The following is a 21496-nucleotide window of genomic DNA, read 5'->3' on the forward strand; positions in this document are numbered from 1 at the left end:
ATGGGTCTCGACCCAACCCGACCCGCTCTTGACCCGACCCATTGGACCTGTTCAAAATTTCTGACCCGTTTAGACCCGGACTCATTCAAACCCAAACCCGTTTCGACCCGACCCAAACCCAACCCGACCCGACCCGATTGTCAGGTGTAGCCAAATTCTCCAACTTTTACCCCAAAATCTCCAACTTTTGCCCCAAAATCTTCAAATTTTGTCCAAAAAAATTGCTACGGTTTAAAAAAAAAATTCCCCCGGTGAAAAAATTCTAGTTTCGCCTCTGTTAATGTGTAAAATGAATAAAAAAATTCAATATACTTGTTAGTTAAGTGATTGAGATGTGATTTTAGGAGAATATTACAGAAAATTGAGGCTCTTAATGGTTAAAAGAGTGATTTAACTCTGAATGGATCAGAGCTGAATTCTGAATCATTCAGCACCATATATATCATTCAGATGTCATAAACAAACGCACTGAATGCTGAATGGTTCAGCATTCAGTGTTGAATCATTCTATTAAGAGGTAAACAAACGCACCCTTAGTTTTAGAAAACTCAAGATTAGTTTTTATCACTCTTAATCATCAATATTTTAGTTTCGGAAACAAATATCCATAATTAAGGAAAACTCAAGATTAGTTTTTATGATATTCACATTTAAGATAATTAAATTTAACTGTAATTAAGGAAAACTCAAGATTAATTTTTATGGTGCCACCTAGAATTTTTTTTAAAATGTGTAAGGAGAAGATGTCACGTAAACAATTTAAACATTGTTTTATATAATGTATAGATAGATAGATAGATAGGAGATTTTAGTTTTATTTTTATGGTTGTATGATTTGCTTATTGAGTTGTACCATTCGGAGAAATAATGCAACACTAGTTAAAGACTCGCGATTTGGCGAGTTTTATAAAATGATGATGATGATAAGATAAGGCAATCTTGAACCATGATACATAATTGAATCATGTCCAAACTAAAGTAATGAACTTAAATTCAAAAGTATTAATAAGCGGCTGTTCGTATCGAGGAGTATGTTCGATGTATAAAGTTGCAAAGCGGGGACAATGTAACTTTTTGATGTAATATTAATGTCTTCGGCCGAGTTTCCCATATAACCGTCAATATTATTAAACTTGAATTTTAGAGCTCGTGCATTGAAGGGGTGATAAAAATAATCATGTAACTATAATTCAGTTTATCAAACAATTAGCGTTGTGAGTTATAGATATAATATTCTCAATATAATGTGGTATGATATGTATATGTTACAAATATGTAACATATAAAATTAAGGTTTTAAGTAACGACAACATGTGTCTTCCAAATAAAAAAGTATAATTACTAATGAGAACTCAAAGTATTTTATATAATAAATCATATACCATCATTTATACGAATTTTGCACCAATTCATTACCAAAAAAGATGCACAATAATAGCTACTCCGTACTTTATCGATTTTACCGCCATATGTCAAACTAACAATATTGTTTATGATAAGGGTGATGATTCGTACACCACCAAAATTATCTATACACCACAAAATATGCAATATAGTTTTGTACTATACAACCCTCTAAAACATATTTAGTGGTGTATAGATAATCTCTAGTGATGTGCGAATCAACTCCCTTATGATAAAGCCTATAACATCACTTACATGACTTTTGCACAAATTTATAATCTTGAAAGCATTATTACCAACCCTCATGATATAACGATGAGTCAAAATCCAAAATTAAAACATCAATTCTTGAAAATAATACAGATTTCTAGCCTAAACATTCATGATATATACTATGCCGCTGAACCACCACACCTTCTGCTATCGCATCATCAAATTCAACCAATATATTTGATTGATCAACGACACCCTCTGTGTAACATCCCGCCTTTTTCCGTTCACTTTTCCGTTTATTTATTTTAAGTCCGTTATATGACTATAACATCTTTCGTTAAAATGCGTTTTAAATTATCTCGTTTAGGTAATTCACGCACCCGCAACCGAACTCGAGGGACTAGTTTCGCCAAGGGAGCAAAGATGTGACTAGCTTTTGACTAGTCAACACCCACCTCCCCATTCTTTTCCATTTTCATTTTCATTTTCTTTTCATACTTCCACATTTTCTTTCAATTCTCCATTTCAAAGATTTATCATCTAAATCAAATCGATCAAGCTTCAATCCAAACAAATTGTATATTTGGAATCCTTGCAACTTCCTCTTCGATTCCATACCGATTTCATTACATTTGGGTAACTTTCTAAAATCACTAGATTTTGTGTTCTTGATGTTTTTAACTTATAAAGTTGTAAGTTAGTGTCTATGGCTCAAGTCTAACATGAATATATGATTTATATGCTCGATCTCGTTGTTTTAGTGTAACTAGCATGAACATGAATAGTGTGTGTTTGATTTTGAGTTTTGGATGATTTAATGTTGTTGTTATGATAAAGTGCAAGTATTAAATGTGTTCCGAGTATCATTAGCTTCAATTTGATGTGTAGGTTGCTTTAGAAAACTTCATGAACTTGATTAGTGATTTTGGGGAAATTGGGTTAGGGTTTGATGAACTTGAAATGGACTTTTGATGCTTTGAATGACATGAAATGTTATTTGTAAGTGTTAGGTTGCATTGTATGCTTGATCACCTTCGAAACGGCATATCATTCATGAAAATTGGTTGCCGAATCATCGAATTTCATTTATGAACTTGAATGCATTAAATGAGGAGCTTTGAATGTGATTTTGGTTGTTGTAAAAGTAAATGTGATTGATGAAATGTGTTTAGTTGTTTTCCTTGTCAAAATACCTTTCCGATGATATAAGATACATGTTTTGGTTGTTTGCGGGTCATAAATGGTGATTGTTTGATGTTAGGTTCGTGCATTAAACTTGAAAACTGCCAGAATTTTCTGCACAGGTAATGGCGCGGCGCGCCATATACCCGAGCGACGCGCCAAAGTGGGCTGTCCAACTTGGTCAAATTATGAAAAATGTTTGCCATGCTACGGACCTCCGATTCACATGTTGTTCTAACATGCTCATATATGATTAAAAACCTCAGAAAAATAGTTCGGGACCCGAACCGAACGTGTTGACTTTTTCGTTGACTTTGACCCGACCTAAGTTGACTTTTAATCAAACTTAACCAAATGTTTGTGCAATCGTTCTAACATGCTTTTATACTTGTACCTTGCATGAAACGTGACAATTTGACTCACATGCTTTTGTAATCGAGTCGTAACGAGCCATAGGACTAATTGAACGCTTTGACCGACCATGTTTACCGATATTGATACAAACCTATTTGTTTAGGTCAAGACTAGCATTCGTTCTTGCACACGTTTACTTGTTGAAGTACTTTTACATACGTACACTCAAGGTGAGATCATAGTCCCACTTTTACTCTTTTGAACCTACGTTTGGGATGAGAAAACATAAACGTTTCTTTTTACTAAGTGAACACAAGTACAGGAAAACAAACATTCTACATACGAGTTTGAACAAAAATCCTCAATTCGATTATCATTAGTCACACTTGCCGGGTGTAAGCGAGAACTTATGTTACATGGTCATATGGGTTTGACAAACCCTCATTCAAACGGTTCGCTACCATTTACGAATGGAATATATTTTCGAGAAACAGTGTATGTTCTGACACTATTGAAGTTGTGTTCACGCATACGTGTGCAGAATCATCGTTGTCCAAAATAGATAAACCGACTTATTATATTGACAAAAATGCCCTTAACTGTGCACACAACTTAAGTAGGACCTGGTCCCCAATACGAATATCAACTGTAACATTGTGATCTTCTTCGATCCTCTCGTAGTCACATCTAAGATATTCCGATTTATGTCTACTAATCCACAGTCCATTTTGTTCTAAGGCATTCCTCCATTGTTCCAGCCTTCTATTTAGCTCATCCTGATATTCAGATACTAAAACAATATCACCGACAAAAATAAAGCACCAAGGGATACTTGTATATTTAAGACAACTCGGCTAAGACCAGCGCAAAAAGAAAAAGAATTAGTGAAACAATATTTTTTGCCATATTCTTGAAAAATCATGATTTTTCTTTCTTTCATAAAATAAATATATGCGGCTCTCAAAAACAGTGAGATTTAATTTCGAATTTCGCACATTTCCACACTTTCTATCTTCAACTTAAAATCCCAAAATTCACACACACTCAATTTTGTTCATCATCTTCACCCTGATACACAGATTCAGCTAATCATAAATCTCACTCAATGCTGTAAGTATTTTTTTTTCTTCTAGTTCTCACTATTTTGTTCATTTCTTATGATTATGTATAAATAAATGTTCTAGATTCGTAATTTCTAGATTTAATACTTGATGATGTTAATTAGGTTTTTTAACTAATCAAAGATTTCGATGTATTTTCTTGAATTTCTGGCGAACTTTTAGGTAGGATTCTAATTTAAAATCTGTAAAATTGTTAAAATCTTTTCATTATAATTGTCCAAATTAACCTCAATTTTAGTTGCATATTATCTTTCTTTCTTTGTATTTAAATTGAACTTATAATCCTATTTTCCAATGGAGATCATTTATAGGTCCTAAATAAGGAAATTGTGTTACCTTTTTATGTAATTTTCCCAAATTTTTTTACTGTTGCTGTAAGCAGGCCTGAAAGTGATTTTTCACTGACTCTTCTTACTACAAACAGAGAAAGAACAAGAACTGAGTAGTAAATTCTGCAATTTATGTGTTTGGGGTTGTAGACTTTAATACTTCATTGATTCAGACATATAAATGACAATGCTTTCAATATCTTGTGCAACTCAGTCTCCCCGCGTAACCAGTGGAGCTATCAAACACTCCAAGTTAACTTATGTTGATAGTTGTAAATATGGTAAAAATGTTGCTCAAAGTTTAGGAAGATGGGATGTGGATCATAGCCTTGTTTTTGGAGAGATTGTGAAGAATGTCTTAAAAGGTTCATACAATAATCGTAGAATACGAGTTTTGGCTGCTTCCACTTTTCCAATTATTCAAACAGTTGATAAGTTAGCCACTTATTTATTTAGGACAGAGAAGGGTGGACATGTAAAGGTTATTATTACTAGGTTAAAAGATGGAAAGTATGGAGTTAATATTGAAGTTTCCTCTTTGCAACTTAATGGTAATGATGATGTGTTGATTATGAATTGGGGAATATTCAGATCTGATTCATCGTCACTAATACCTTTGCAGTCGAGTTATTCTAGACTCTTTGAAACGATTTTTGTGAAAAATTCAGTTGAATTGGAGTTTGATGCAAGCTTAGCTCCTTTTTATGTTTCATTTTTGTTAGAATATTCACTTAATGGCGAAAAGATTGAAATCAAAAGCCATAGAAATACAAAGTTCTGTTTCCCGGTGGGGATAAAATCCGGGCGTCCCGCCCCTCTCGGTATTTCGTATTCAGCTGATGGTTCTATCAATTTTGCTCTTTTTTCTAGAACCGCAAAAAGTGTGATTTTGTGCCTATTTGATGACGATTCAAAAGAACAGCCTGCTTTAGAGATTGATCTAGATCCTTACATTAATCGATCTGGTGACATATGGCACGCATCATTAGATAGTGCCATGAACTTTGCGTCTTATGGTTATCGATGTAGAGTTGATAGTCAAGGAAAGTCTAATGTGAGTTCGGTTTTATTAGATCCGTATGCTAAAGTTATAGAAGAAAATTTTCTTGGGAAAATTTGCAGAGAACCTAGTTTCGATTGGAGTGGTGATGTCAGCCCTAAGTTTCCCATGGAGAAACTGATCGTTTATCGGTTAAATGTAAACGACTTCACGAGAGATGCATCTAGCAACTTAACAAACGATATCGGTGGGACGTTTTTGGGTGTTAATGAAAAGTTACACCACTTTAAAGATTTAGGTGTTAATGCAACATTGTTAGAACCAGTAGTCCCATTTGATAAGAAATTAGGACCGTATTACCCTTCCCATTTCTTTTCACCACATAATTCGTTTGGACCTCCTAATTCAATGAAAGAAATGGTAAAGAGATTACACGCAAACGGGATCGAAGTTTTTCTTGAAGTTGTGTTCACGCATACTTGTGCAGAATCATCGTTGTCCAAAATAGATAAACCGACTTATTATATTGACAAAAATGCCCTCAACTGTGCCCACCCGGTTGTTCAACAACTGATCCTTGATAGCCTTAGACACTGGGTGATCGAGTACCATATCGACGGGTTTAGTTTCATCAATGCTTCTTCAATGTTACGTGGGTTGGATGGCGAAAATCTTTCTCGCCCACCTTTAATCGAAGCGATCACGTTTGACCCAATACTCTCAAAAGTCAAACTTATCGCTGATTCTTTCGACCCAATTCACAAATCTATAAAAGATTTCAACTTTCCTCATTGGAAGAGATGGGCTGAAATGAATACAAAGTTTTGTTGTGATGTGAGAAATTTTCTAAAAGGCGAGAGTCTTGTTAGTAATCTTGCAACTCGGTTATGTGGGAGCGGTGATATATTTTTAAACGGTCGTGGGCCCGCTTTTGCGTTTAATTACGTGGCACGTAACCACGGGTTTTCGCTTGTTGATACGGTGAGTTTTAGTAATGTTAACGAGTTAAGTTGGAACTGTGGCGAAGAGGGCCCCACAAAGAATAAAACCGTTCTTGAAACTAGACTCAAACAAATTCGTAATTTTGTGTTTATTTTATATATTTCTTTGGGTGTTCCTGTGTGGAATATGGGAGATGAATGTGGTCAGTCATCAGGGGGTAAGGGTTCTTTGAACCGAAAACCGTTCAACTGGAAAGCGTTACAGACAGGTTTCGCTAATCAAATGATTCAGTTCATTTCGTTCTTGAAAGCGTTAAAAGTTAGACGAAATGATCTTCTTCAGAGTAGGGAGTTTTTGAAGGTCGAGAATATCGAATGGTATGGTCCGGATTTATCTCCACCAAATTGGGAAGATCCCAGTAGTAAATTCTTAGCCATGAGTTTAAGGGTTGACCGAGTTGACCAAGATGATGAAAATGAATTAACTGGTGACATGTTTGCTGCTTTTAACGGCGGAGATGGTCCAGTAACCGTGATGTTGCCGCCACCTTGTGTAGGTTTTGTGTGGGCCCGGTTGGTAGACACGAGTCTTCCTTACCCAGAATTTTTTTCTGCGAATGGTGAAACTTTTCTTGAGAAGATACCGGGATCACTTAGTTATGAAATGGGGGCTCATAGTTGTGTGTTGCTTGAGGCTAGGAGATTAGATTGTTAACGCTCGCCATACACTTTGTACCGGTATGTTTTGTTGTTATTCTTGATCTTTAATCTTTATTTTATCATAAAGGATTTAGGTTTTTGTAATTATGACAAGTAAAAATATTATATATTTCATATAATAACGAATGTCATTCATGATTCATGAAATGGAGTTTATTGTTATGCATAGACTATTTTCAGACCAGGATAACACAGAAGGCAGTAATTTTTGTACAGTAACATTTATTTAAGCTAGTTTGAGTTGCTGGTAAACTCGTACACTACAGTCAACTGAAAGTATTTAAGATACTAAGAGTGTTGTTAATGAAGGTTAAATTCTGAACGTCACAGACATATTTGCACCTTTTGGTCAAAAATTACCAAATCGGCCTCCACATCATAAGCAGGGTTAATAGTAGTCTAATGGCCCGCAAGTATGGCTGGGCCAACAAGAGGTAGAGAAGCAACTAAATGAGTATCGAGCTCAAGTTTGAACATGGAAAAAGTATTCGAGTTCGAGAACACATTATGAAATTATATATCTAGTTCGAGTCTAGTTCGAACAAAGAATTTTCCGAACGAGTCAAGCTCAGCTTCTTACTCGACTCGAATTCGGTTCGTTAATAGTCCTAGTTTTAACCAGAAATGACGCTCCGTGTGCAAATAGTATGTATGGTGATATGTGATTTTATTTTCTATCTGAACCGTGTCACAATTATGAAGACTTATGGCATAGTTGATTCATAGATTGTGAACGCTTAATATCAATTCACCAGTAGAGTGTTAATAGACGGCATCTTTGACCAAAATCTATTTTAATGTATGGAGTAATTGTTTAAATTAATCGTTTTATCAAGATGAAATGTGAGTAAATCCAGGATTTATAACTCTAGATCGACATTTTTGTCTCATAATGATCATGACTGTAATAATTGTATTGTAATACATATCAATTATCGTAGATCACGACATTTTGTCTCATATTTTTTCATATAAATTTAAGTTGATTTTATATTTATATTGCCCATTGCTTAATTATCTCTATTTCCTTAAGTTCATAGTTATACGGGGTCTACACTAATTACGCGTTTGATCTCTCTCAGTAATACAATTATTCTAAGACCATTTTTAACCATATTTGTGACGTCACATGTAGATTGGGTACTTTTTGATCAAAAAGTGTAATCTGCTTGTGACGTGGCAGTGTCAGGTTTTGACACTCATTAACCTGACGCCCCATTTCAGTGTCAAAGTCATGTTGGTCCTATCAGTTTTGGTGTGTTAAAAATGAGAGTTTGAATGGGTTTATGTAGATAAATATATAAATAATTTACATAAATAAATAAAAAACTGAAAAATGGGCTTGATAGCTGTTGCCCAACGGCTAGTTTCGTGGACCAATCAGCTCGCAACACGTCCCATTGACGATTTTTTCCCGTTAAATAATCAACTGACCCCTATCGCGTCACGTCTGACGCCCGGTTATAGGCATTAGGGGGCGTCACCCGACGCCATCGGGTCTGACGGGACCCCTCTGAGGCTCTGACGCCGCGTTAAAAATGTTCTAATTAATTTCATTATTCTCTCACACTAATGTTCTAATTAATTTCATTATTCTCTCACCACGACTCTGGTCGAAAGACCGAAAATTTTGCCGTTTAGTGGGTTTTTAGCAGCGACATCTCATCGCCGCAAAAAGCCTTTGTCGCTCGTCCTCATTTTTCTTGTAGTGATTCTAGACACATGCATCCTATGCCTTGCCAATTTCTTCGAGTAGACCCTGTCACAAGTATTCACCCAAAATATTTGAAGAATCCAAATCCTGAAAAGTAGAAAATTAAAAGATTATATATATATAGGGGCAGGATCAATGAGGAAGTAACCAATCAGGGGGAAGCGGGGGGAAGCAAAAAAAAAAAAATTCGTTTTTTTTGAATTTTTTTTTTCCGGCATCAAGATCACACGAAAATATGAACATTTAGAATAGACACTTCGTGATGAATGTTATTATTTAGGCGGGAAAACGATCGACAAAAATAACATTCAAGATAATATTGTTCGTGAAGAATATGAACGGTTTTTTTTTCATGTTTTGTGAAGTAAAATTTAACCCGATTTAGAGTTTAGGGTTTAGGGTTTGGTGTTTTAGGTTTATGGAAACTCTAAACCCTAAACTCTAAACCGTTCGTGTTAAAAACTCAATCTAAATCCTAAATCTAAACCCTAAATCTAAACCATAAAACCTAAATTTCTAAACCCTAATATCTAAACCTTATAAACCCTAATATCTAAACCCTAATATCTAAACTCCAATAGCTAAAACCTCAAAATACGCTCGAAAAACACGATAATTGTTATATATTACTTCTTCGAGCGTTTTCCCGCCAAAATAAAAATATTTATCACAAAGTGTCTCTACTAAATGTTCATATTTTCATCTCATCTATAATGTTAGTGAACAAAGTTTTTTCAAAAAACGAAAAAAAAAAAAAAAAAAAAATTGCTTCCCCCGAATGGTTACTTCCCTCTTGATCTTACCAATATATATATATATATATATATATATATATATATATATATATATATATATATATATATATATATATATATATAGATTGGTTCATCTACATGGAGTATTAAAATACATAAAGTAGGATGACATGAGTTATTGACATGTGTCCTTTAAATCAAAAATAATAATTTTATTTTTAAGGGTAATCTGGTCTACTAAACTATAATGTTTTTGCTCCCAAGTGTGCATGTAACGTCCACCATGATAATAGGCATGGTCGTTGACGTTTTTTGTAACTATAATTTACCATGATGTTGTATATTGCATTTTAAAACTCTTTCACTGAAATTGATAATCTGGATATAACAAATTGTAGTGAAGGTATTGTTTTAATTTAGTTTAGATATCTCTCGAGGTTATAAAAGGTGAATAATGCTAATAAAAGGTGAACAATGTTTATTTTAGTTTAATTTACATTTCTCTGGAAGTTTAATTTATCATCTTCTTCTTTTTCACAATAAGAAACCATTTATATTTAATACGTATGTAAAGAAAATAAAATTCAGTCTACGTTTGTTTTCGGGAATAATTGATTGCAATTGTCTAAAGAACGCGATACCATACATGATGACTATTTCTTTCTGTGAGTTTAAACTCTGCGTCTTCTCCGACAAGATTTTTTTGAGTTTCAGTTTATGTTTAACCTACGGTTATGATCGAGGTGTACATCACAACTAGAATATTATGTATCACATCTTAAAAATCATATATCTTAGATTTATGCATCAAATAACGTTGTCTACGTTCTAGTTTTTGTCGTTTGTATAACTATTTTTATTGATATGTGTATCAAAACTCTCATGTCAATCAAAAACATAATGTATCAATCCAAGAGGTCTTTGGACAACAAACTTTTTGTGAATTACTTTCTAATTATGCACATGAAAATTCATGGTGTATCAATATATTCTTCAGAATTTATGTTATATACATCACTTTTCGAGCATCAATTTCGAGCACCGGTGTATCAAATTTTTAAGACATTGAACTTATTGGTATTTGTGCATCAATTTCGAGCACTGGTGTACAATTTTTTTTTTGTATAATTAATACTCCGTATATTGTAGTCCCTTATGTATCATATTTAAGAAGTACTATCAAATTTATAATTTTTTTTTTTATTTGGTGATGATTCTTGCTGGAATAAATTAATGGCGAGTGCCTTATAAAAGTGCCGATTTTCAAGCCATATTTAGATGGTGGAAGAATATGTTAGGACGATTATACCCCTTGGTGTGTTTTCTATTAAATATAATTACTAAAAGTATTCTATGTTTAATTGCTAGATCGGTTTAATCTGACGGTTGAAATTCCTCAGTATCCTTCTTAGCATAACACAATATGGTTAATCTGACGGTTGAAATTCCTCAGTATCCTTCTTAGCATAACACAATATGTACCATAACCTCTCCCTATATATATATATATATAAAAACTTCCCACCCTCCCTCAAGTTCATATATGAATATATGATAACAGATCACTAGCTTGATACGTAAGTATATTTATGTCAAAAGAAACTAACCTGGCGAGCAAACATAGTAGTCGTACCCACTTCCTTTTGCTATCAAACCTCTGGACGGATTACTGCTAACTATGTCTGTAAATGGATCGACGATATTATTTAAACATCGCAGCTACGCTATGCACGTACATGTTTTCAAAACATAAAAGTATTACTACCTCTTGGATCACTCCTTTTGCTCCAACCTTTTGGTATTTGCGACTCAATCTCATGATAAAGCATGTCGCATTTACCTATTTTGTAAACCACAAAATGTAACACTTTTCTAACAATTGAGTGTGTATATATATATATATATATATATATATATATATATATATATATATATATATACACACACACACACACACACACTAGCATTCAAACCAGTGTATTGTGTATATACACGGGTTGTTCGAGTTTATATTTAGCATTCAAAAGATCTGTCACTCCATATGCCTATAATAGCTGATACATTTTTTCTTTGATATTGATTGATAGAATAATATAAGATGTTGCTGCAATATATTACTGATCATGGATGAAAAGTATTAAAATGAACCTTTTATAGCTTTGTGCTGTTTTTCGAGGTTAGTCAACTTGGCTGCTACTTTCTGATTGTCCTTACCTATACACAGACAAACGGAGGATAAAATGTTGATAAATAAGATGTAAAAAGACCTCCTCATACACCTGTTTATGAACAATCATCAGATAAGTCTATTTAGGGTGTCATATAATATAATCTGGCCGATGTACGTAGCCTAGGCTGTTTTCAACCCATCGCTGGCCACAACTAGATATTCTCCCTAGATAGGATTCGAACCTGAGACCTTATTGGGCTATCTTGTGATGGTTTTCATAAAATTATTTGTTTATTCTTTATTTATTCAGTTATTAAAATCTTAGATTAGCAAAACATGTAGCTAAGCATGATATGAGCATAGGATACTAATATTGTAGATTTCAAAAGAAGTAATAAGAACCTTTTTTCATGGATTCGTGTGCTCTCTCCAGTTTGATCTCTATATCTTTCTTGAGAGCTGGATATAAAGTGACAGAAACGCATTATGTATTCTTGTAAAAAATAATACTGTAATTCACTGATTCATTTGACTTGTAATAAAAATATAAAAAATAAGAAATAATAGAGTATATATAATTAAGGCCGCACTGCAATTATTTAATACTACCTTCGTCCCATTATAAAGGTCTTAGGAAAACCCCACTAACTCCAACATCCCCCGGTATGAAGTACATTATAGTACAGTAGTGACTAACCTTTGTAAGCTTTGTAATCATCTTTGAGGCTAATCAGTTGAGGCAACATCATTGCTATCTTACCAGTTGGGGCAGTGTCAAGAAGTCTTTTTTGGAGCAACGACATGCTACCATTAATAACATCACATGCAACTACGATTTTGTAGTCCCCCAAAATGCCTTCTTCAATTGCTTCCATCTCCATCATGAAGATATAGTTATTGTCCATAATAAAGTATTTGCATCTCATAACCTCAGAATGAGACATGCTGCTGTTTGACATGTTCTTACCGTACTACATACAAAATTTATATTTATATAAATTAAATTTTAAATTATTTTACTAGAGTTCAAAAAAATATCAAAGAATCTGATTATGATCAACAAATGTTAGAAATAATATACCATATGGATGACCTCGTTGAAAGCAGCAGTCGCGAAATCACGTATAACAACATATTAGACAACTATAATTGTATAAGGTTATACTACTCTAGTTATAGTATAGGGATATATTATGTAATTGTTCTTCCTATATAATGGAAGCTTATGTAGTGATATCAAATGTACCAGAACATACAAGTTCAATATCTCTCTTCCTCTATTCTATCTACTTATATGGTATCAAGAGCTGTAAAGGCCTAAGTCCGGCAACAATTCCGGCAGCCACTATTCCGGTAACAATTCCGGCAGCTACTATTCCGGCAGCAACAGTCCCGGAACAAAAAAAAAAAAAAAAAAAAAAACTGACCTTTAAAAATCAAAGTATGCTCTGTGAATGCAGCGTTGTCGGAACGTTCACATCAGAAACGAGCTTTTCAGGTCATAACAACTAAATCCGGTCAACCCACAAAATCACCGCAACTCAATACAACCTTAATCGGCCAAATTAACAACCCAGCTACATGCGGAATTAATTTCCGAACACACGCACAGAAGATTCAGCCACAACCGCCAGTACACGCGCCTCCACGCGCCACCACAGTCGCCGGATATTTTCGACTTTCTTTTTCGATCGAGAACGATCCGGACAAAATCAGAGAAAACCGCTAACACCACTACGTTAGGAATCAAATTCCGATCAATCCCTGAAATTTTCAGATTTTTCCGGCTCCGAACCACCGTCAACCGCCGCCTTTCGCAACTGTACACCTACGGTCTTGTTTGTTCAGCTGTGGAACAAAAAAAAAAAAAATTAAGTCTTTTAACTTTCATCCTTCCTTTTTTATACAGTGTTACTCGTACTCTCTTTCCTATCTAACTCCAATAGTTATAGTTATCTTATATTTATATTTTTAATTTATACTTTTTATTAAAAAAAAAAGACAAAAAAAAAAAAAAAAAAAAAAAAATTATTACCTTATCTTTTATCTATTTCTGAAAATGGCAATGTTAGCTACCTTTACTCCAACAGAGAAAGCCGCACACAACTCTCACAAATTTGGTTTCACCTTATCTCCCACAAACTATGGTTACTGGAAGACAATGGTTCAACCGTTCTTCGTCACAAACAAATTATTTGACTATATTGATGGCACAATCCCTTGTCCACCTAAAAATGTCCCATCATCAGAAAAAGATGAAGAAACACAGTCTCAAACACCAAACCCCAATTACATTAATTGGGTCTCTAATGATGCTCATATAAGAATGCTCCTCATTTCTACCATATCCGAAGCATCATTCCAACATGTTCAAGGAGTAACGTCTCGTGATCTCTGGTTGTCCCTTGAGCGTGCCTACGCTCCTCACACTTCCTCTCGAGAATACACTTTGAAAACCCAGCTTCTCAGACTACAGATGAAGCCAGATGAAACAACCGCAGACTACCTAACTAGGACTCAAGAATACGATGTTGCGCTCGCTAACATAGGTGAAAAGATGAAAGAAAAAGATTTGGTGATGCTAGTTATATCAGGATTACGAGAGGAATACAACGGTTTAAAATCAAGCCTTCTGGGCCGCGAAAAGCCACCTACCTTTGTAGACCTTCATGGTCTGCTATCAGACCACGACTACATGATCAAGAAATCTGTACCCGACATTCCTTCAGCTCAAGCATTCACGACTAGCACACAAAGTCGCAATTCACCAGCTCCTAATAATGTCTTGCCCGCTTCACAAACAGATCAGCTTCAAGCCATACAATTGCTTTTATCTCAACTTGGACTACAAGCTCAACCTGCCCATACACCGGCTGCACAAGCCATGTACACTAACCGATCTGGCAATAACCGTGGTCGTGGACGTGATTACAGACGTGGAAGAGGCAACTATAACAACAGAAATCAAGCAGGTAATCGAAATTCATTTAACTGGGCTTCTAATCAAAACACAGTTTTTGGCACATGCAACAGGTGTGGGATTGGGCACATCCCATCTCAATGTCCTAATCGTAACCCTGCTGCTATGAGACGACAGTCACCTTCAGCCAACTTTACAGACTATCGCTCCCAAGCGTCAACCTCTTGGATCCCAGACACAGGCTCTAGTCACCATGTTGCTCCAGACCTATCCAACTTTGGCAACTCCGAGGTCTACTACGGTGAGGACAATCTTCATGTTGGCAATGGTAAGGGTTTACCCATTCTACACGTTGGTTCCTCACAATTTTCGTCTCCAAACAAAACCTTTTCCCTCAAAGACATACTTCATGTTCCTGAAATAAAACATAAACTACTTTCTGTACAAAAGTTTTGTCTTGATAACAATGTGTATTTTGAATTTCACTCGACTTTCTTTGATGTGAAGGACAAGATTACACACACTACCCTCCTCATGGGTCCAAGTAATGGTGGTCTTTACTCCTTCCATCTTCCTCAGTCTTCACAAGTTCACAAAGTAGCATTCTCCACTACCCGTGCATCTTCAATTACATGGCATCAAAGACTCGGACATCCACATCCACAACTTTTGAAGTCCATGTTATCTAAATATCATTTGCCTTTACAAAATAAGTTTACAACCACCTTTTGTGATTCATGTAATGTTGGAAAATCCTCTAAACTTCATCTATTACCATCTACTTATAAAAGTTCGCACATTTTGGATTTAGTCTTTTGTGATGTATGGGGACCTGCGCCTGTTACCTCCTTCGATGGTCACAAATACTTTTTGCTGTGTGTTGATCACTTTTCACGATTTATGTGGTTTTTCCCATTAAAACTCAAATCTGATGTTTACGCCACCTTTAAGCAATTTGTTGCAATGGTTGAACGACAATTTCAGACCAAACTCAAATCTGTCCAAACTGATTGGGGAGGTGAATTTAGAAATCTCTCTCAATTCTTTTCTCCACTAGGCATCAATCATCGTCTTTCCTGTCCTCATACAAGTGAACAAAATGGTTTGGTTGAAAGACGACATCGCCATGTTGTTGAAACCGGTCTTACTCTACTCGCTCAATCACATGTACCACAACGTTTTTGGCATTTTGCTTTTGGAACTGCAGTATATCTTATCAATCGAATGCCATCCAGAACAAACTCAGCAACCTCACCCTTTGAACATGTGTTCAAACATAAACCTGATTTTTCATTTCTTCGAGTTTTTGGGTGCCAATGCTACCCTCATCTTCGTTCATACAACAACCACAAAATGGATTTTCGATCTACACCTTGTGTATTTCTTGGTTACAGTACTGCCCATCATGGCTATCGATGTTTCGACCCAAAGTCGGATCATATTTATATAGCCCGTCATGTTCGATTCAATGAGCAATCTTTTCCTTTTACACAATCTGATACAACCATTTCTACACATCCAGTCAATCCCTACATCTCTAAATATCCAAATCCTACCTCACAAACTAAAGATTCACCTTTCACAGTTCCTAAAACTCATTCTGTCCCACCAGAACCACAAAATACCACCACTACACCGCTTGGACACGGCACGATCAAACCACCTATCATTCACACATATCATCGTCGCTCAGAAACCTCCTCATCACTACCTAAACAAAGTCACAACCAACTACCTCAGACTACTGCTACGACTACCACCATTACCACAAACACTGAGCCACCTCCTCGTTCTCGACCAGCCAATCTTCGCCCCAATCCAAAACAAATCCACCAACATAAGGTCACCTCCTATCATACAAGAGGTCCCTCGTCCGACACTGAACCAGCAAATTTTACCATTGCTAACAAAGATCCTCACTGGCGTAAAGCCATGACTGAAGAGTATTCAGCGTGGTGCGGAATGGTACTTGGTCACTAGTACCTCGTGTTCCAAATTCTAATGTGGTTGATTGCAAGTGGGTATACAAATTAAAACGAGATCAAACAGGGGCAGTACAACGTTACAAAGCACGTTTAGTTGCTAAAGGGTTTCGACAACAACCAGGCATCGACTATCAGGAAACATTTAGCCCCGTTGTAAAATCAACAACCATTCGTGTTGTTCTCTCCTTGGCTGTGTCTCAGAAATGGTCCCTCAGGCAACTTGATGTACAAAATGCCTTTTTACATGGTGATCTTCACGAAACAGTTTATCTACAACAACCACCGGGATTCGTCAATTCAGCTACACCAAATCATGTGTGCCTCCTTCACAAAGCCTTATATGGATTAAAGCAAGCACCTAGAGCATGGTTTCATCGACTCTCTACAGCACTTCATTCTCTTGGATTTCATGGGTCGAAAACGGATACTTCCTTATTTATCTACTCTAATGGGAACACTCTTCTATATATGCTTGTGTATGTTGATGACATTATTTTAACAGGGAACGATACAAAGGAAATAGATAAGGTTGTACAAAGTCTCAGCCGCTCATTTGCTATTAAAGACATGGGTAACTTATCTTATTTTCTAGGGATTGAAGTCACAAGGAATGGTAATGACATGATTCTATCACAACGCAAATACATCCGTGAACTTTTGGAACGCGCCGACTTATCTAATGCTAAACCAGTTTCATCTCCAATGACAACCAACGCCAAACTTGCTCTTGGTGATAGTGCAACATTTGACAACCCTGTTCAATATCGTCAAATTGTGGGTGCCCTTCAATATGTTACATTGTCTCGACCGGACATCACTTTCGCAGTCAACAAAGTCTGTCAGTACATGCATTGTCCCACGATAAATCATTGGTCAGCAGTTAAACGAATTCTCCGTTATTTACAAGGCACTGCCAATTATGGTTTACGATTTATGCACGACTCCGGAACAGTGCTTCATGCCTATACCGATTCAGCATACAACTCGCTGACTAGCTTCTCTGATGCTGACTGGGCAGGTTGTCCAGATGACCGTCGATCCACGGGAGGATATGCTATATATCTTGGTTCAAACCTAGTATCATGGTCTGCTCGAAAACAAAAGACTGTCTCTCGATCCTCAACAGAATCTGAATACAAAGCCCTAGCTGACACGGTTGCAGAACTAACATGGCTTCAAGATCTATTACGTGAACTTCGTGTTCCTGTTAAATCGGTTCCTACCTTATGGTGTGATAACCTTGACGCTACGTATCTCTCAGCTAACCCAGTCTTTCATGCACGTACAAAACATGTAGAAGTTGATTTTCACTTTGTTCGAGAAAGAGTTGCTCAACAAAAACTTTCAGTTCAGTTTATAACTACTGATGATCAGATTGCTGATATCTTCACCAAGCCATTGTCCTTACCAAGATTTCTCCAGTTACGATCCAAGCTACAGGTTGTTACCCGTCCTTAGCTTGCGGGGGAATATTAGACAACTATAATTGTATAAGGTTATACTCTAGTTATAGTATAGGGATATATTATGTAATTGTTCTTCCTATATAATGGAAGCTTATGTAGTGATATCAAATGTACCAGAACATACAAGTTCAATATCTCTCTTCCTCTATTCTATCTACTTATACAACAACAAAAGGATGATCAACTTTAACTGGGCATCGTATCTTCCACAATCTATCATGTATTGTGGTAAGTGGATCCTGTCAATAATTAAGACAGTAGGATGTCAACATTATGTATATAAGTATGTGAAAAGTAAAAGAATGACGAAATAATATTAATATATTATATATTATTATTATTATTATTATTATTATTATTATTATTATTATTATTATTATTATTATTATTATTATTATATATATGGTCATGGTATATATATAATGTAGTACTACATACCCTCCACTCATCAAGCTTCTTAAACTCGAGCCAACTTTTGTGGTCCTCTTCCTTCAAGGGAACTTTGTACACATTTGGAGACTTGACGTTTTTATCCAAAATAGGTGCATCAGCAAGATAAACTGATATATATATATATAATCCAAAAATACTCTCAAGAACTTATGGCTTATGCAACCAAGAACATAAACAAGCTACTTAAATAACTCCAAATGTTAGTGTGCAGTAAGTAAGATAGACAATGATATTGTTGTTTCAAGTGGATAGTGGATACCTTGTTTATCTACCGCCTCAATTTTCTTCTTATTTGAACATACTGAAATTACAAACAAACAAAAAGATGCTTCATTAGGTGATAAACACAAGGCAGGTGATACAATACACTTACGACGTACATTGTCCAAAGATGGAGTATTACCGATATTGAATCATACCTTTCATAGGTTTTTGTTTTGTTCCCATTATAATATTTCTGTATTTTTCCATAACTGCAAATCACACGCCCATTTTATTGTTAATTAGTCCACAACCACAATAAGAAGGAAGAAAGGTGCATACATGTAGGCAGCAATTACTATATATATATATATATATATATATATATATATATATATATATATATATATATATATATATAAGGAACATGGAAGTGTAACTAAACTTTCATATTTTTGTAGTAGCCTACAAAAAAAATTCGAGTGGCTACCTTGTTTATCTACTACCCCCTTGATTTTCTTCTTATTCTTATTTGAACATACTGAAACAAACAAACAAACAAACAAAAAGATGCTGCATCAGGTGATAAACACAAGGCCTAGCTTGCCAAAAGCCAGAAACTGAATCATACCTTTCATAGGTTTTTGTTTTGTTCCCATGTTGATATTTGTGCTGCATTTTTTCAAACCTGCAAATTAATCAGACGCCCATTTTATTGTTAATCAGTCCACAACCACTATAAGTAAGGTGCATACATGTAGCAATGTATATGTCAACCAATATATCACAGCGCAAAATCACTCTAGCTCTCCAGTAACATAGAGGCCTTATAATCTATCCTCTCAAAGCTTATTGCTTAATTAACTCAATAAGATAAGCTGATAAACTAGTAGTACTATAAATTAGCTTATTAGACTAATGATGTTACACTAAACTGATAACCAGATAAATAAGCTGATCCAAACGCCCCCCCCTTTATTTTAACATGGCAAATTGGATCCTTTTTCGTACAGTTAACTGTTTCATCTTAAACAACATAGCAAAGTTACAGCTAAATCGATTTCAAAACAAGTCAACATAGCAAAGATACAGCTAAATCTCGATCAAGTCTGTGATTTTGTGACAAATAAACACACTTCAGGGTGCCGGCTAAAAAGCCCTAAATAATTAATATGGTTTACAAATTCCTTTCACAATAAATCGAAAATAACCGAATCGTCATCGTCACATGATTGAAACGATTAAATGAAATCAACGAATAAAATTAAATGTTTGATGATACTTACCACCTGAGCTTCTGCGAGGCATGTTGATTTGAGGCGGCGAAAGCTATAGAGAAAAAAATAATAAGATAAAATATATTTTAGAGAGAAAATATAATATAATAAGCTTGCGAGTAACCCTCGACCACTTGGTTTGTGGTTTTATAAAATTAGACCGAACGAAGTTAAAGAACAGAGGTGATAATTCCAAACATGTAATTGATAGACACTTACTTTTCAGTTATACCCTTTAATATTTTGAAATGGAAAATTTGTATAACACATCATTAAGCGTAACTTAGTGAATTTGTGTGTATCTATCAAATACAAGTTTGGAAATATCAATTCCCCAAAGAATATGAACATTGATCTGACACAAATAACAATATGATATTACCATCCACGTATATATAGATACATAGTTGTTAGTTGTTGGTGTGTTTTGATAAAACTGAATAATTTAGCACTGATGATTCATAATTTAAAAATAGTACAGAGCCTATGAATAAAATTTGCTCTGAATGAAAAATAAACTGTTTGATAATTATTTAGAGTCAACAATAAGAATTGAGTAAAACGACCTTATTAATGTGCAGGGGCGAAAGTGTGTGGGGGCAGGGGGCGGCCGCACCCAGTGGATTTTTTTCAGTGTAAAAATTTTGGTTTTTTCGACTTTGTCCCCGGTGGATTTTTTTTTTTCCCCCAAACCAACATATTTTGCCCAAAACCTTCAAATTTTGCCCCAAATTTATGCCTGGCAAATCAAACCCATAGTCTAAAAAATGGGTTCATTGGGTCTTAATATTAGGGTCCAAAAGGGTCTCAATTTATAAATGATAAGATATCTTGTGGGTCCAAAATTGAACTACTTATATCACAAGGAAAAAGTAACGGGTCCAACGGGTCCTATGTTCGGGTCTAATGGGTCCTACGTTTTTTATGCCCGTTTTCAACACAAGATTTCGGCGCGCGTTTTCATTGCACGTTTTCGGCGCGCGTTTTTGGCGCTAGTTTTTCGTTGCGCATTTTTCGAAGGCGGTTTTCAGCGCGCGTTTTCGGCGCGGTTTTTGCAGGGCGTTTTCAACCCCCGTTTTCGCAGGCGTTTTCGGCGCGAGTTTTTCGCAGCGCGTTTTTGGCAGGCGTTTTTCGGCGCGCGTTTTCAGCGCGGTTTTTGCATGGCGTTTTCGTCGAATGTTTTCAACGAGCGTTTTCTAAAAAAAAATATTCATTTGAATCCATAAATTAAGTTAAGATCCAAGGAATCAATGAGATCGCGACATGTGGCGTGAAAATCACATGTAATTGG

At 35.5% G+C, this 21496-nt stretch overlaps 2 protein-coding genes across 4 annotated transcripts; one reads left to right on the plus strand and one right to left on the minus strand.

Moving 5' to 3' along the window:
* Positions 1 to 4160: 4160 nt before the first annotated feature.
* Positions 4161 to 7399, plus strand: LOC139899338 (isoamylase 2, chloroplastic-like). Its single transcript, XM_071882167.1, has 2 exons — positions 4161 to 4263; positions 4657 to 7399. The coding sequence occupies exon 2, from the start codon at positions 4785 to 4787 to the stop codon at positions 7257 to 7259; it is 2475 nt and encodes an 824-aa protein (XP_071738268.1). The 5' UTR covers positions 4161 to 4263; positions 4657 to 4784; the 3' UTR covers positions 7260 to 7399.
* Positions 7400 to 8531: 1132 nt separating this feature from the next.
* On the minus strand, positions 8532 to 20341 carry LOC139903004 (uncharacterized). 3 transcript variants are annotated; one of them, XR_011777855.1, is made up of 15 exons: positions 20215 to 20341; positions 19560 to 19616; positions 19419 to 19469; positions 19147 to 19200; positions 18987 to 19028; positions 18713 to 18834; positions 18437 to 18513; positions 12985 to 13030; positions 12601 to 12874; positions 12306 to 12362; positions 11882 to 11947; positions 11499 to 11573; positions 11341 to 11415; positions 8836 to 9023; positions 8532 to 8801 (listed from the first exon to the last, which is right to left on the minus strand). XR_011777855.1 is itself a non-coding variant. In XM_071885756.1 (14 exons), exons 1-14 carry the CDS (start codon positions 20234 to 20236, stop codon positions 9037 to 9039), a joined length of 1047 nt encoding a protein of 348 aa, XP_071741857.1. In that variant the 5' UTR covers positions 20237 to 20341; the 3' UTR covers positions 8844 to 9036. The 3 variants fall into 3 exon arrangements, 1 of the variants encoding a protein (XP_071741857.1); XM_071885756.1 differs by lacking the exon at positions 8532 to 8801 and having other exon boundaries at positions 8844 to 9065; XR_011777856.1 differs by lacking the exons at positions 12985 to 13030; positions 18437 to 18513.
* Between the last annotated feature and the right edge of the window lie 1155 nt (positions 20342 to 21496).

This window comes from Rutidosis leptorrhynchoides, chromosome 3 (genome assembly GCF_046630445.1).
Source record: "Rutidosis leptorrhynchoides isolate AG116_Rl617_1_P2 chromosome 3, CSIRO_AGI_Rlap_v1, whole genome shotgun sequence".
Classification (NCBI taxonomy): domain Eukaryota; kingdom Viridiplantae; phylum Streptophyta; class Magnoliopsida; order Asterales; family Asteraceae; genus Rutidosis; species Rutidosis leptorrhynchoides.

What these genes read in the sequence shown, in the direction of transcription:
- LOC139899338 (XM_071882167.1), top strand. Translation starts at nt 4,785, where the DNA reads ATGACAATGCTTTCAATATCTTGTGCAACTCAGTCTCCCCGCGTAACC.
- LOC139903004 (XM_071885756.1), bottom strand. Translation starts at nt 20,236, where the DNA reads ATGCCTCGCAGAAGCTCAGGTG. An exon ending in TGAGGCGGTAGATAAACAAG is followed by an intron (nt 18,835 to 18,986) that starts GTATCCACTATC and finishes TATATATATCAG; the next exon opens with TTTATCTTGCTGATGCACCT. An exon ending in TCAACGAGGTCATCCATATG is followed by an intron (nt 12,875 to 12,984) that starts GTATATTATTTC and finishes TTTTGTATGTAG; the next exon opens with TACGGTAAGAACATGTCAAA.